This window comes from Etheostoma spectabile, chromosome 1 (assembly GCF_008692095.1).
Source record: "Etheostoma spectabile isolate EspeVRDwgs_2016 chromosome 1, UIUC_Espe_1.0, whole genome shotgun sequence".
In the NCBI taxonomy this organism is placed as follows: domain Eukaryota; kingdom Metazoa; phylum Chordata; class Actinopteri; order Perciformes; family Percidae; genus Etheostoma; species Etheostoma spectabile.
In genome coordinates, this window is record NC_045733.1 from 2574125 (window position 1) to 2589919 (window position 15795).

Consider the following 15795-nt stretch of genomic DNA (forward strand, 5'->3'; position numbering starts at 1 on the left):
TTAACTTGTATAAGTTATAAATAATATTGCCTAAATTATGTATGATAGATTTCTAATTATTTTTTGTTTGCTAAATTATTATTTGTAAAAGTAATTAAAGTAAGATGTTAATAGTTTTTATTTGTGGAAAGACTTTTTTATGTTAAGTTTGTTTAGGCACATACAGTGTACACTAGTATTACATTGGATTGAATTTAAAAACATTTATCTTTTTTTACATGAGTGAAGAAAACATTGTTTCATGGGGTTGGGTATACCCATAGGATACTTTATTTCTAAAAGAGTTATTTTTATTTTCTTAAATCATCGTTGCATTGCTTGTACCAGATACATTAAAAATAATGAATAAATTAAATCACTGTTTTTGCCTCACGACTGTTTCCGTGCAGTATGTCAGGCTGTCAGTAGGTGGCGTTGATGCGTCATGCTTTGAGCCACAGCTAGGCTCAGAAGTGTTCACTGCCCAGGTTGGTGGGTCAATGTTCAGTCAATCCATCATACCAAAATAACACTTCTTGGTGTTGGTGATGTGAGGAATGTGTATTCAGCTGTTGGTAGGTTGTGTTGACAGTGCAGTGAGCTTCTCATGCAACTAGACTCTTCACATTGTCCCATCTGCTGGCACATAGACGGGGCATGGCAAAGCAGTGAATGAATGCAATTGATTGATTTATCTTGTAAGTGTTTGTTGCTCTTGTGGGGCAGGTTGAGAGTCTATCAAGATAAATTGAGTAAGTGTCAATCAACCTATTTAGATCATCAGTTGTATGTTTGATGTGTTCTAAAAGTGATTTAAAAGCAGTACAGGCACAAGAGGCAAAGCCCTTCTATAAAATACAACTGAATGAAACTGAAATATCTTGTGAATTATGCTCTCCCTTTAGACATGTTCATTCTTGACCTTTTGTGGCCGTATATGATAAGGAGAATCCAAGTTTTTGATTTGAGATCATTTTCACCATGTTCCTTTGGACAGTGTAATATCTCTGTGATCAGTAACTAATATCCCTTTCCTTTAAAGTATTGTTCTACTTAATGCTAAACCGTGGATCAACCCCTCCAGTCGAGGCAGCAGTTGTTCTGCAGAGGACAGCTCAGCTGGCTCGTGCAGCTCACCAGGTGCTGCTCTTCCCTGCATGGGTTTCCATTTCCAGCTCCATGTGCTGCAACTCCCTTGGCTTTTCTCTGAATCTACCCCAGGCTATTTGAGGAATTACAGGAACCAAGGTTCTGACTCTTTTTAGCCTACACAACAAAATATGATCATCTTTGCTTGTCACTGAGGAAAAAACATCACACAAGGCTTTATTTGTTCATAAGATAATAAAATAAGTCCATTGAGACTGAAGAAAAGAAGGCTGAGTCCTTGGCAGCGGCCCGGGTTTGAGTCAGACCTGCGGCCCTTTGCTGCGTGTCATCTCTCAATCATTCTCCCACCCCTCTCCCCCCTTTCCTGACATTCTCCAGCTGGTCTATGAAATAAAGGTAATACAATTATATAATAACAATTTTTTATATATATAAATGACTGGGTATAAGACTAAGACTTCCCTTTATTAAGAGACATCCAACCACTTTTCTATGAAAAAGAGAGCCCAACATTCTCCCTGAGGTTGTGCTCACAGTTTGGCCTCTCTGTGTGAAATACTGCCTACCTCTTGTTATTCCTCTCAGCAGCAGAATCCCTTATACTACACGTGACTTTAAAATGGATTTTTAACTTAAGGAGATATTTGGATTGTGTTTGGACAGGTTTCAGGAAAGGATCAGGAGTCTTGCTTACCCTCATCTGGAGTTTTAGAAAGCCATGCACACTCAGCACGGAACTGATTTGTGCCGTACATCACTAATAAAATGAGGCTGAACAGGAAGAAGAATGTGTCATGACACTCCACGGGATCAAATCACACCAGTTGTACTTCTTATTAAAGGATATGTCCACGTTTTTACAAGTCTGTCTCGAAACAAAAAATGTTTAAATGTAAATTTGAACACCTGACTATTGTTTTAAGACACTTGAAAAAAACATATCCCTAAAGCACCTTTACCTGTCAAATTTACAATATCCTCAATATCAGCGGTCAGTATGCTCAGACCTGAGATAGAAAACTAATCTCCAAAATCTCCAACAAGCCTCCTGTCTGTGCTGACTGTACATGCACCATAGAAGCCTTAGTCGTTGAACACTCTGCCACACTTAAAAAGGTAGGAGACTTGTGTACAGCAAGTGTATTGGTTCCAGCGTTTGAATGCCGAGCCTTGTGCTATTCTTACACTTTCTCTGTCACTCTGATCCTCTGTGCTCCCGTGAGAGAGACAGCGCGAGTGTGGTGACTGACATAAAAATCTAACTGAGTAGGTAGCAAGGTAGATGACTGAGCAGGCTTTTACAAAAAAAAAATTGATTTGCTTGCACCCATCCACTAATTTACTGGCAAAACACTATACAAGAGAAAAAAGGGTACTTCTAAAAAGCACTAATATACAAAACAAAGTATGCTCCTTGTCCAAAGTCTCTTCTTCAGCTTGCTGCATACACATCTTCTGACAAACTAAACTCCTCTTTTCTGCCACCTGCTGCACACACCCTTTCACCTCCCTCTTTCTCCTCCTCTTCCCCAAGTAGACTTTCCAGGAGACTTCCTGGATTCTCCTCCCACTCGGCCCCTGCGACCTCCCCTCCCCTCTGTCTTTCACTCCCTGACAACTGCCAGCCCCTTTACATGTTAGGTGTTTTACAGGCCCTCGGCTCTGAAATGGTTCACAACAAGTGCATAAAAGTAGCTCTACCTTGCTCTGCAGCCCCCTCCCACAACACACACACGCGCACACACACAGAAACAGCATTCCTTGAAGACTTGCAGGGCCAATTAAGGAAACTTTAAATGATGGAACTTTACAAGTATCAAATTCATAAAGATTTCATTGTCTTTGCTTACCAGTAACATTTTTGTTTTCCATTTGTCCCTTACCATAAATCTAGGTTTACACTGTATGTTATATCCAAACACTTGCAAACCATACTGAAGCTTTCTGTTGCTGCTATAAAGAGAATCCAGGTCACTAAAGGCTACATGTTAAAATTTCTCTTCTCCCACATGAATCCAGCTTTAGGTTATGATTTGAGAGCAGAATGATAAGTCATGCGTTTGTACCAACAATTATGACCTACACTTATTTATTCATACTTCTATAATTGCTTTCCATCTTTTTGACAAAAAGGTTGTGGATGTCTTGTTATGTCCATAAAGTTCCAGAGATACTAATCCACATTGATTTGATCTTGTTTTCTATTTTGTGTCAACACATGGCAACATTTGCTGCTGTTGGCTAGGAATCCCCAGTTGTTCCCAGGTTGCATTAAAGTTGTTTCTCTTATGTGCTTCTTTTCCTTCAATTTACCAAATCAAGCCCATTGTTCTCTCTACCACGTTAAATGTTTATGTGTTTTTACTCTACGCTTCTCCCTGTTACTCTATCATTCCTTACTTCCTTTGAGTTTATTATAACCTCCTTGGCATCTCCTCTTCCACTCTTTCTGATGCCTCATGCCACAACACACACAAACATACATGTGCATGCATGGACACTCCATCTCTCACTCCCTCATGCACGCACAAACACACATGCACTAGCCCCCCTCCTTGAGTGGAGTTATAATTAATCCAACTGCTCCTGTGACAGGGCAGAGTAACTCCTGCAGATACAGTTTCAGCTGTTGGCTGTTGCAGGGGTTCTCTCCTTATTTATTCAATAAGACTCTGACAGACGTGTGAATATCAGGCCATGTGGTCTGCAGAACAGTACGGTTTGAATTAAACCAATTGTTAATGTGTCTTAGGTGTGCAAATGTTGCATAATTAAGAAAAGAGAGTCCAGTTTGCAATGTTGCATATTAAGTGATTTTTACCATAACATGTTGTACATTCATATAAGGCTGAAGACTGAGACAAATACATTTACAATGTATGAATGCAGAAAGGCCTCCAGTTTTTTACTCATGATTCCATATTGGGCTCAACGTTATGCAAGCTGGAGTCAATCAGCCAGCTGCATTTAATGCAATAATTACAAGTACTTAAAATGTTATGACTGAAATGGTATGATTGGAAGGATGAAACAGCACTTATTTAACAGTTTACACACCAAATATGCATCCTCAGCTTTTTTTCTAATTGCTTTCTGCTATATTGTGAGTAAACTCTTAATTGGCGCTTTCAGACTGCAGCACCTTTTCTGGTTGGACCTGTCAGTCAGTAGTTTAGGTCCTGGCTCTCACTGTGGTCTAATTCTGTTCAGATGAGGACAGCATTTTCCCATTTTAAGGCTGGATGAGGCCTACTTGACACAAATCTATAACCCTGGTTGGTAGCAACTGGCGTCTCCCCTAGAAAACCCCCACTGAACCACGCACACCTTATACGGACCTCGAGGTGGACTCGCGAGGCTCGATGGGAGGTCAAAGCGACAGTTCCATATATGGCGCGCGCCCTCTTCTTGTCGGGGGCGCGCAGCGTCCGACCGGACCCTCTCCTCAAACCTAATGGATGGAGCCCCCTCCTTCCCTGCGCGAGGCGCGCCTCCATGCTGCACCCCCACCCACTTGTCGCCCTCGGACTGTCAGCATCCTAATATGGCAGAGGGCAGGGATGGGGGGAGCGGGGCTGTGGTTTGTGAATGGTGGAGGTTGGGTATATAAGGTGGACGGGCAGCAGGGAGAATTGTAGCTGGTTCAGCAACAGCATTGGTTGGGTCTTTCTCTCAAAGCCGCAGACACCCTCCTAAGGTAAGACCCTGCTAGGACTTCTGAAGCCACACATCCAGGTTGGGACACCAGACTAGGCCTAGAACAACACTGGAGCAGAACTACTGGAGAAGAACTTAGGCAGGATTTCCAGGGACAGGACGCCTAGGACCAGATACTACTGGAGGCACAACTCCACCGGAGGATAGGCTAGACTTTAGGAGAGGCCTGATGCTGTAGGGGAAGGAAAAGATTCGTCAATAGTTGTAAACAGTAGGCTGAGAGGCCTCATAGAAATACAGAGCTGGACAGGAGAAGCTCTTACCTGAACTTTCAGATCTGGAAATTATGGATAGATAAATTGATTGATAGATAGATGGATAAAGTAGACTGGTTGACTGACTTAAGCATCTTAATAGGTGTAACACTGAATCCTAAAATTTGCTAATCCAGCAAGAGCAAACCTTTAAACCAAGTAAAAAGTGTGAATATTTTTTACCTGAGAAGGGTTAATCAATACCCTTTTTAGAGAATGCTTAGTAGATTTACCTGAATTTTAGCACACCTGAGATATTTGCTTTTGCTTAAGGAAAATTTAGAATAATGTAGGCCTAAAGAACAGATCATTGGTCGAGATTCATGAAATTCAGATTTATATCTGAAATAAAACAGTAATGTAGTTATATTTTGTTCAGATTTTATGTGATTGTATAGGTTTGTAGAGGCGTATACGCCATGCGTAATGGCCTGGTGTCAGTGTGCCATGGCAACGTTTAGCGCAAGGCAAATGCCGGATAATAATCATGCTACAAGCATTTACAATTAAGACACCTGGAGTGAGCTTGCAGGAAACAAAAGGGTGAACCACAGTTTTAGTTAGGGAATCATTTCTGTCTCTCAGTTTTTGTCGCCATGTGGATTTGATTTAGTGGACTGAGCTCTTTTTCTCCCCTCCTATTTTACAGAAGCCAACATGTGTGACGACGAGGAAACTACCGCCCTTGTGTGCGACAACGGCTCCGGTCTTGTAAAGGCTGGCTTCGCCGGAGACGATGCCCCCAGGGCCGTCTTCCCCTCCATCGTTGGCCGCCCCCGTCACCAGGTAAACAAGAGAAAATCTCCACACAAAAGGACAAATTGCTACTGAGTGTAGGTTATGAAAAAAATCCCAAATATTGTGAAGAGAAATACATTTCAGTTTACAGTAATTTTCACAAAAAAAGTTGTACATTCGAACACTATTTTGGCAGAAAAATCCTACTGGAGTGAATAACATATTTAACTGAGATTGTATTATTTTACTGTTAAAATGTAGTTCTTTCTGCAGTTATAAAATATTATGCGATAGCAGCGTGGCAATATGTAGCCTATCTGAGCTAAAATGAGCCATGTAAATGTGACTCCTTTTACTACCAGCAATGTGGCCTATGATTCTTTGAGACTAAATAAGTCACAGATGAACTAACTGTCACACAATTGCTCTCTGTCTGTCTCTGTGACCCACGCTGTTATTTGGCACATTTGCGCAATGTTCAACATGCCTTTTGCATCACAAAGTAAATACTTTAATCAAGCCAGAAGAAGGTCATACCTCTGTTTGGATTATTTGACGTAACCTTTCCATTATCTTGCCCTCTCCTCCCCCTTTAGGGTGTCATGGTCGGTATGGGTCAGAAGGACTCCTACGTCGGCGACGAGGCCCAGAGCAAGAGGGGTATCCTGACTCTGAAGTACCCCATCGAGCACGGTATCATCACTAACTGGGACGACATGGAGAAGATCTGGCACCACACCTTCTACAATGAGCTGAGAGTTGCCCCCGAGGAGCACCCCACCCTGCTCACTGAAGCCCCCCTGAACCCCAAGGCCAACAGAGAGAAGATGACCCAGATCATGTTTGAGACCTTCAACGTCCCCGCCATGTATGTTGCCATCCAGGCTGTCCTGTCCCTGTACGCTTCCGGCCGTACCACCGGTAAGACTGACAACAACCAACAGCGGCTACTCATGACACAGACGCATCTTCCTGAACATACATAATACAAAGAGACAGACCCATTATTTTCCCAAATATATTGTAATTGACAGATATTATTGATAGAATTATATACAAATTGCACCACATAATATTAACTAAACCATGAATGAGCCCATTTCCCATTGTGTCCATTTTGCGCACAACTTTTGCGCACAGTCAACACGCTAGTCTGGGACTGTTGATGCTATTTTTGGTCCTTATGACATACACATTCACTGTGTACTTGTGCATACTCCTTCAATCGCCCACATTTGCCATAATTTACGCACACAACTGGAATGTTTGAGGACTTTTTGTCGCCCGGACTTTACTTAACTCTCGCCTTGACTCTCTCCAGGTATTGTGCTGGATGCTGGTGATGGTGTGACCCACAACGTCCCAGTCTATGAGGGTTACGCCCTTCCCCACGCCATCATGCGTCTGGACCTGGCTGGTCGCGATCTGACCGACTACCTGATGAAGATCCTGACTGAGCGTGGCTACTCCTTCGTGACCACCGGTGAGAAACTTGGCCCACTCCGATAACAAATCATCTGAAAGAAAGATGCTGACCATAGTCCGGCTTTTAGGCAGATATAGACATAAAGTAGAATAAAGATAATGATCACAAGTTCATATTTTATTTTAGCGTTTTTGAACAGTTGCTGTACATAACAACTTAATCTGACCAGCAACAACAACAAAAAGAAAAATTATAATATTATTATTATGTTAAAATGTATTAACAGACATAGAAAAGTAATGTAGCTGTGTGTTCAAGAAAAGCAAACAATTATTTTTCAGCTTCAGACATTTGGTTACTTTCGTAGTTCAGCCAAATGAATTATTCTGCCATTACGCGCATTGTGTCTGTCTCCGCGATGTGTCACTCTGGACAAAATCTCATCAATTTGTCCCTCCACAGCTGAGCGTGAGATCGTGCGCGACATCAAGGAGAAGCTTTGCTATGTGGCTCTGGACTTCGAGAATGAGATGGCCACCGCTGCCTCTTCCTCTTCCCTGGAGAAGAGCTACGAGCTTCCCGACGGTCAGGTCATCACCATCGGAAACGAGAGGTTCCGTTGCCCTGAGACCCTCTTCCAGCCTTCCTTCATTGGTACGTCAGATAATCCTTCATTTTCTCTCTTTACGAACAGCACAGAAGATATTGTGCAAAACCAGGTACCCCACCCCTCCTCATGACACTTCTCTCTCTCACCTGACCAGGTATGGAGTCTGCTGGTATTCATGAGACCGCCTACAACAGCATCATGAAGTGCGACATTGACATCCGTAAGGATCTGTACGCCAACAATGTGCTCTCCGGTGGTACCACCATGTACCCTGGTATTGCTGACCGTATGCAGAAGGAGATCACTGCTCTGGCCCCCAGCACCATGAAGATCAAGGTACACATTATGACAACAAACAAATTACAATGAATCCCCAAACTTACATATTTTACCATACATTGATAATTACGCATAGGGATCTACTGAGTATTAGCACTTATACTGATCATTTTTGTCTCCCTCCCTCTCCTTCAGATCATTGCCCCTCCTGAGAGGAAGTACTCCGTCTGGATCGGTGGCTCTATCCTGGCTTCCCTGTCTACCTTCCAGCAGATGTGGATCTCCAAGCAGGAGTACGACGAGGCAGGCCCCAGCATTGTCCACAGGAAGTGCTTCTAAATTCTCCATCTTCGTCTCCAGCTTCTCCATCATTTACACCACCAGCTATCTGGAGATCAAGCGACAAGGAGAATCACAATCTGCGACACTGCAACAATTTGCTGTCAATGGACTTTCTGTCTGCGCTGTTGACATATGCATTTTTTTTTTAAATCATTTTAAAATGTGCATATTTTGTAGCTGTTTGTTGTCAGTGTTGCATGGAGAAAGGCTGTGAATCAACCACTGAACCATGCATCCACCCAAAAAACCTTTAATAAAAAAAATTAAGAACAACATGTTGCCCAACACATGTGAATGTAAGTGTATATACATATTGATAATTTATTAAAGTCCATTATTTGGTACGTTTGACCCTGGCCTTGTTTTTCTACTAGAAAAGGTAGTGGAAGAGGGTGAAAAACCTAAGTTTTGGGGGGAAATTACAAAAACACTAGAATATGGACGATTTAAAGCATAAAGGTATAATTCGAAAATGAATATGCCAACCATAAATATCATCTTAAAATTCAATATAACTTATCCCAAACAAGTTATTGGGGGTAAAGTAACCAAATCAAGCCCGGGAGAGACTTAATTGACTCAGCAATTAAGCATACCCATGATTATGACACAGACTACAATAACCCAATCAGCTAATCAGGTGCCAGGGGAAGTTAGGCTGTTGGCACGGCTCCCTGGATCCCTGGATGGGTGAGAGAGAGGGAGACAGGATTTCTCTCTCGGTCCCATCAGCCACTGCTGCTGGGGGCTGCTTGGTAACAGAGGTAGTGAAAGACGACGCCTGAAAGCTCCGACAGTCGGAGTTTGACTTTCCAGGAATGTGCCTGGGCAGCAGCAGCAGCTCGGGCTTAGACCGAGCAGATCAGTAGCATGGGACACCCGACACCCGGCTCTGAATCCCGTTGAGCTGCCTGCCTGCCCTGTCCATACGCGCAGCCCCGGCCCCCAGACCATCTTTAGGCAAAACCAGACCCCGTGTATAGTGGGCTATCACCGCAGCCCTACCTTATATGTATAGAAGCTCATCAGGTTATGTGGGTGTGGGGTGTGGGTCTGGGCTAAAAGCACAATGGTGTGTGCTGGGTGAGGCAAGCGCGTACCACCGTGGGCCCACATAATTTAGACTACATCTATTGACCTAATCATGTAGCTTTTTTCTTTGACACGCACATTTTCCTTTCTTAACCTGACTACAGGTAGGTCTACGTAAGACAAACTTATGTGCATCGGCCCACATAAATATTCAGCTGGGTAAGGTGCTGGGTAATAGCCTACTTTTTGGGGCCATTGGTGACCAAATAGGCTAAAGCTCCGTACGTAGTCTAATTTAACAAGCAACACTTGTTTAACAAGATATGTTGAATCAGTGCAAAGACTCTAAATACAAGAAGACTAATTGTATTTTCATCCTCTTTTACCATGTGATAGAAATCATTCACATCATCATCATCACATTACCCAATCGTTCATTAACGTCCTAACCGCATTCCTGGCATCTCGGCCCGGGCCACCTGTTGCGGGTGTGTTTGGCTTTTTAAAAACGTCCTCAAGCGGGCGGAGCTAAAAGACGCAGCCTGTGATTAGCAGCCATCTGTTCTGTTCTGCTTCCGTGAAAAACGACACCAGCGTAAGTATATTTACTGTAGGCCTACATATATTTAGACTCTTCAGCCATAACATTTCTGCTGTGAAGCCTTGCACTGTTATAGACGACAGTCGATGGATTGTCGGTGAGATTTTACGTTTAGGCTATTTTCTGCGACTGCTGACAGGCGATTATCGGGGCTCCATGTTACCCTATGATTAACAGACATCTATTAATAACACGTTTGTTGTAAGGAGATGATATTGATTAACAGGCAAATGTTTAACCCATAGCGTATTGACACTATGTTATATACACATGATACAGTCCAAGATGGCAATTTAATGCACGCTTATTTTAAAGCCTTTGAATATAAAAATATCGTCTTTCAGCAATGATGACATAGGGTTGTCATAATTGGGTCATAAAGCTTGGAGTGCTTCGATACAGTGCTTACGGCTAACCTTTAATTTGGAATACTTAACAATCATGCCTGGGGCCAATCAGATGAGGAGATGTCATTACGTCATCACGTTCAAGAAACGTCTTCTTTTAGTATCCGAATTCAAAATTCATTCATCCATTTTTTTTTTTTTTTATAATAAAACGCCGATGGAATTTACAGAGCGAATGTCCTAGTTGGTAAGTTTCTCAAAACTAGTCTTTATTCTCCACCCGCAGCCCAGCAAGGCGAACTCAGTGAACTGTTATGAATATTCCCGGGTTGAGGAGGAAGTGGGCGGGTCTTTAGCCGGGGAAGCCTCTAGCTTATCTGCCATTGGCTTGAAATGTCTCCACATTATGGTTTAAATGTCTGGCGGTAATAGCCTACCAAACCTCAAAGAAGTTAAGAACTGCGCGTGTTGAAAACATCGTAGCTAGCTAACTTACGATGTGCGAGGGCTTTGTTTAGGCTTATAACAGTATTCCCCCCAAGGTATATAACTTATCTTATTAGCGTGTGATTCGTGTGTAACAACGCTAGCTTTTCAGCGTTAGTGTTTTTCAGCTTGTGCTCTTTTTGTTTCAGTTCAACATGGTGACCAAGAGGATCCGCTCTGAGTACATGAAGAAATTCAAAGACCCCAAATGGGAGACCTATACTAAGTGTTATGAGGAGATGCTGAAGTACAGGCTGACCCGCAGGCTGCTGGAGCAAACACACAACCCCTGGTTCTGGAGTGGCCCCGACAGTGATTCAGAGTCTGGAGAAAGAACCCCCCCTCCTCCCAGCAAGAACCAGGTAGGTTCCGAGACCAGCAGAGACAGGGTGGAGGCGGAGCTGGAGGGGGCGAAGATGGACGGACAGCAGGAGCAGCAGAGCAGAGTCATGCGGTCGGTACCCAGGCTTCCCCTCCAAGAAGAGGAGAATGTGTCTGCTCGACAGTTCCCAGTCCATGGTAAAAATTAGCTATACGTACAACATATTGGGATGTATGCATGTTACTCTGTACCATATGATGACATTCACTCCTCAGGCACACAGGTTGAAGGTGCCAAAGACACAGGAGTACTAGAGGACGAGACAGAGGAGCAGACTCACAGGGAACAAGACAGAGGTAATTCATTGTTGAAAGCATAGTTAGTGTGCAAAGTCCTGAGATGGAATCAGAATCATGATCAACATTAAAAGAAAGGGGTGGAAAACTGATGTGATGGGCAGGAAGATAACTACAGAAACGATAGCTTCCCCCAGTGGAGATGAAAAGCAAAAACATAGTATAGTGAAGAATATAGCAAAACGACTAAAGCTTAAGCTAATTTTAAGCTAATTTTAAGCTAAAAATGTACACTACACATTCTCAAAAAGGCTCCTGGCTTTATAGTGATAAGGACTGTGTGTTAATATAATACATACATGGGACTGGGTAGGTCTTATAAGTTATCATATTTTGTCAAACAATGATTTGTTAGCCTTTTCTGGATACAAATTGTGTATATATATAGTCTGCAAACCTCAGAAGTACATATCAAATAAAGATAAAAATCTAAAAATGAAAGTCAACACTTGCCTGGAGCACTGTGCTGATATGACATTCATTTACTGAAAGTTTGTATCAAATGCTCAGTCAGATTCCAGTCTTATTTACTCTTTTTTGACAACTGAGGCCAATTTTAGACTAGGTATTATATTTAGCTGAAGTTCTTGTACAACTGCTTGTGTTTTTAAAAGATTTTGGAGAATAACATGATTATAAATAAAGTTGCAAAGCTAAATCAATTAATCAATAAGGTGTCAACTATTACATTAACCGGCAACTATTTTGATCAGTTGAGTCATTTTTTTATGGAAAAAGATACAAATTTTCTCAATCCAGCTTCTTAAATGTAAAAATTTCTAGTTTTAACTCATCTATGACCATAAAATGAATATCTTTGAGTTGTTAATGAAAAATATTGTCTCAGCCCTAGTTATATACCTATATGATCAACTTTTTACTGGTATTTATATGACATTATATAGGGTAAGATTACAAGTTGATGGATCGCCAATAAAGTAAATTAATATAATTAATGTACATGCATTAATCAATATAAAACTAGCAAAAAAAAACAATAAAAGATATTTTTTTTTTTAGAAATTCAAACAATACTAATCCCTACCAAAAAACACTACAAATGTATTCATAAATGTTGACAGCAACTTTATCTCTGCATTGCTTAGTTTCTTGATAATCTATCTCCAAGGAACTTACTGTATGCACATTTGAATTGATCAGTATCATCAAGCATTTGCCGCTGCTTTAACCTGTATGTCTTTTCTATTTGTAGAGAGAGACACTGGAGGACCCCGACTACAGCAAAGTAAACCCTCCAAATCTTCAAAGCAAACATGGCGCTCCCAGCGGGTGAGACCTGCACCCACACGGCAGCCCGGGGACGGCAGTAAGGAGAGCAGACATCCTTTTGCTTTGTACGCTTCAGGAGAGAAGAATTCAAACATGTGCAGCAAGAAGACACATAATGTTGGCCCTGCAGCTTCGACTACTGAGGTAATTATTCTGTCTACCATTCTGTAGATCTACACGTGATGAGCTGCGTTGTGACTGAGTAAAAGTGTCAGCAGGAACTGACCGTTTATTATTATGTTAATTTTGCCGGTAGATCCATGAGTCGGCTCTTCGTGCAAAGACCAGGCGGGAGGTGGAGCACCAGATCCAGACCCAGAAGGCCGAGCGCCGGAGAGCCAAGTCTGCCGATCTGGACAAGGCCAAAAAGTTGGTTCAACCAGAATTTAACCCCTGGCTCACTGAGTACATGCGCTCCTTCTCAGCTCGCTCCCGATAAGAGACACACACACACGCTTGCACGCACGCATGCACACACACAGCAAAAATACTTACATCAGGTTTGATTCCAGACGAAACATAAAGCCATTATTGCCTTCCACCGCTGCAGTTTAAATATCCATAGATGTGAAATAGAGCATGGGGTGGATTGATTTATACAAAAGATCCAAAATTTGTGTCACTCTCACATTCAGAGTGTAAGCTGATACAACATTGACATTCACTGTGTGGCTTATTCCCCCAGATGTGTACTGTCATGTTTTTTTTTTAGAAAACTGTTTTTTAATACATACAATAAGAATCATTTAACAGGGTATAAGATAATCTTGAAAGTAAATGTAAAGTAAATTTATAATAAATAGAATCATCTACCACATACAGATAGTTTGATTAGTGAGGAAGGTGCATTTTACAGCCATACTTTGATGCAGTCCCTTTAAACAGAATATACATACACTTATTGTATATGCTCATTGACAAAACCAAACAGCCAAAATGTTTGGATTCCAAAAAGTTCTGCTAAGCACAGCAAGACGGCTTAACCAACTGAAAGTTTTTCTCGAATGTATGCAGCTTTACGGTACAAAGTATTGATTGTCTTACAGAAATAGCTATGTTTGTTTAACATTTTTACAGCTTTTGTTTTGAGATCACTTGATTGAGAACTGGTTCTTGTAGATTTAATGGTTTGTTTAACGGTTAACGGATTGATCCTAACTGACTTGGTTTAGATGAAGAGGGAATCACACTCTGTGCACACAGTCAAACACATCTCTGTGTAAAATCCCCGATGTGAGATGAACAGACAGACACCGACTGGCATGTAAACAGACGTTTATTCAACACCTAAGTACTTCTCACAAAAGTTGCGGTACAGATTTGTCCGCCTGCATAGCAACTGTCCCTGTGCACAGCTCTCCGCTCCTTGTCATCTTCCTGCCTAGCACATGTCAGCTCGCATGTCAGTGATTTGTCAGACCCAGCTTCACTGTGGTATTTATCACACGTTATTGCAGCCCGCCTGGCAGATCCACATTTAACAAATACTCACCGGTGCGTCGACCTTCCCTCAGCCACTGCAGCTGATGCCCAGCCACACCCACACGGCCACACTGTCTTTGTTCATAAGTTGTGTTAATGTGTGTGTAGAGTAACCAATTGACCTGGTGACATTGCAGTGTGAAAATAGATGTGTGTGTGTGTGTGTGTGTGTGTGTGTGTGTGTGACTTTTAAAGCCGTTGGATGACTGTGAAATGTGTTTCTGTTAAACATTCACTGGCCATGGGACTCTTTCCACCATAACATTGTAACATTAATTATGACATACAGCTAATTTAGGCTCTTTTCAAAGCATAATTCTTGAGGTCAAATCTGTTTTATAATTACTGTTACTGAATATGCTATAGAACCAAAAGAGGAACCATAACAACAGTGGACATTAAGCTGACACCTAAATGAAATACATGAGTACAAATTGCTGATTTACTGCTTACCTGTTAAAGTAGCATACACTCTTAAGCAGGGCCAAATCAATATGCACTTTGATAATTAGTCACCTTTATGAAAGAATATTTGACTAGAATACCTGGCCACTGATTTTGGTTTTCATGTAATTTGTTTATTTTTTAAATCTCTGTATATTTGTTTGTATGTGTGTAGTCGTCTGTTTCGAACATCAGACGTTTGTAATTACACAAGACAAAATGTTTTGATCATCCAAACCAAGATAAATCAGATCCCACTTGGTTTCCTTGTATCAGTTATCATGATAAAATCATCTCTGTGCCATTAAGACTTGAGATGTTTTTTTCTCCTTTGCACATCTATAGTTATTGATGTTATTGATTTTAATATTGTGCAGGAAAAAAGGATGGGAGGCCTGTGCTTTACATTTGTTCATTTAACATTTTCTCCAAATCTTTGTTTTGTTGTTGTAACTTTGAGTTCAGTATTTCTTGCTATTGTAATGATTTAGTTTTTTTCAGTTAAACTGTATTATAGTTCGGATAAGTTTTAAACTGAGTGCAATATTATACTGTTACTGTTATACTGTTTTTTAGAAGTGTCAAACTCTTAAAAAAAGAAAATTCTGCAAACCTCAAAAGTACATGTCAAATAAAGATTAAAATCTAAACATGAATGTCAACACTTGCCTGGAACACCGTGCTGATGTGACTGGGTGTTAAACCTCAATAATCTTTAGTACCTGTAACCCACCCAGTATGAAAAGCTGTCATTTACTGAAAGTTTGTATCAAATGTTCAGTCAGATTTCAGACTTGATTACTCTGTCTTTAATCAGATATTTACTGGCCACTGATGCCAATTTTAGACTAGGTATTGTATTATATTTAATACTATACTTGTCATGTGTTTCTCTAGGTTTACTTGGTAATGTATAGCAGAGCTATATCTATATCTATATATCTTATTATCTATATATCTATATATCTATATATCTATAT

General features: G+C 41.2%; 2 protein-coding genes across 5 annotated transcripts; both read left to right on the forward strand.

The window, feature by feature from the left end:
- Nucleotides 1–4582: 4582 nt before the first annotated feature.
- Nucleotides 4583–8735, forward strand: acta1b (actin alpha 1, skeletal muscle b). The gene is made up of 7 exons (XM_032513705.1): nt 4583–4786; nt 5710–5846; nt 6395–6719; nt 7120–7281; nt 7687–7878; nt 7989–8170; nt 8309–8735. The coding sequence occupies exons 2-7, from the start codon at nt 5718–5720 to the stop codon at nt 8450–8452; spliced, it is 1134 nt and encodes a 377-aa protein (XP_032369596.1). The 5' UTR covers nt 4583–4786; nt 5710–5717; the 3' UTR covers nt 8453–8735.
- A 1183-nt stretch (nt 8736–9918) lies between these two features.
- Nucleotides 9919–15120, forward strand: ccsapb (centriole, cilia and spindle-associated protein b). Of its 4 annotated transcripts, none has more exons than XM_032513716.1 (5): nt 9919–10082; nt 11071–11440; nt 11519–11599; nt 12813–13033; nt 13146–15120. In XM_032513716.1, the coding sequence occupies exons 2-5, from the start codon at nt 11077–11079 to the stop codon at nt 13326–13328; spliced, it is 849 nt and encodes a 282-aa protein (XP_032369607.1). In that variant the 5' UTR covers nt 9919–10082; nt 11071–11076; the 3' UTR covers nt 13329–15120. The 4 variants fall into 4 exon arrangements, with proteins under 4 accessions (XP_032369607.1, XP_032369623.1, XP_032369632.1 ...); XM_032513732.1 differs by lacking the exon at nt 9919–10082 and adding an exon at nt 10094–10181; XM_032513741.1 differs by lacking the exon at nt 9919–10082 and adding an exon at nt 10357–10682.
- Nucleotides 15121–15795: the final 675 nt, after the last annotated feature.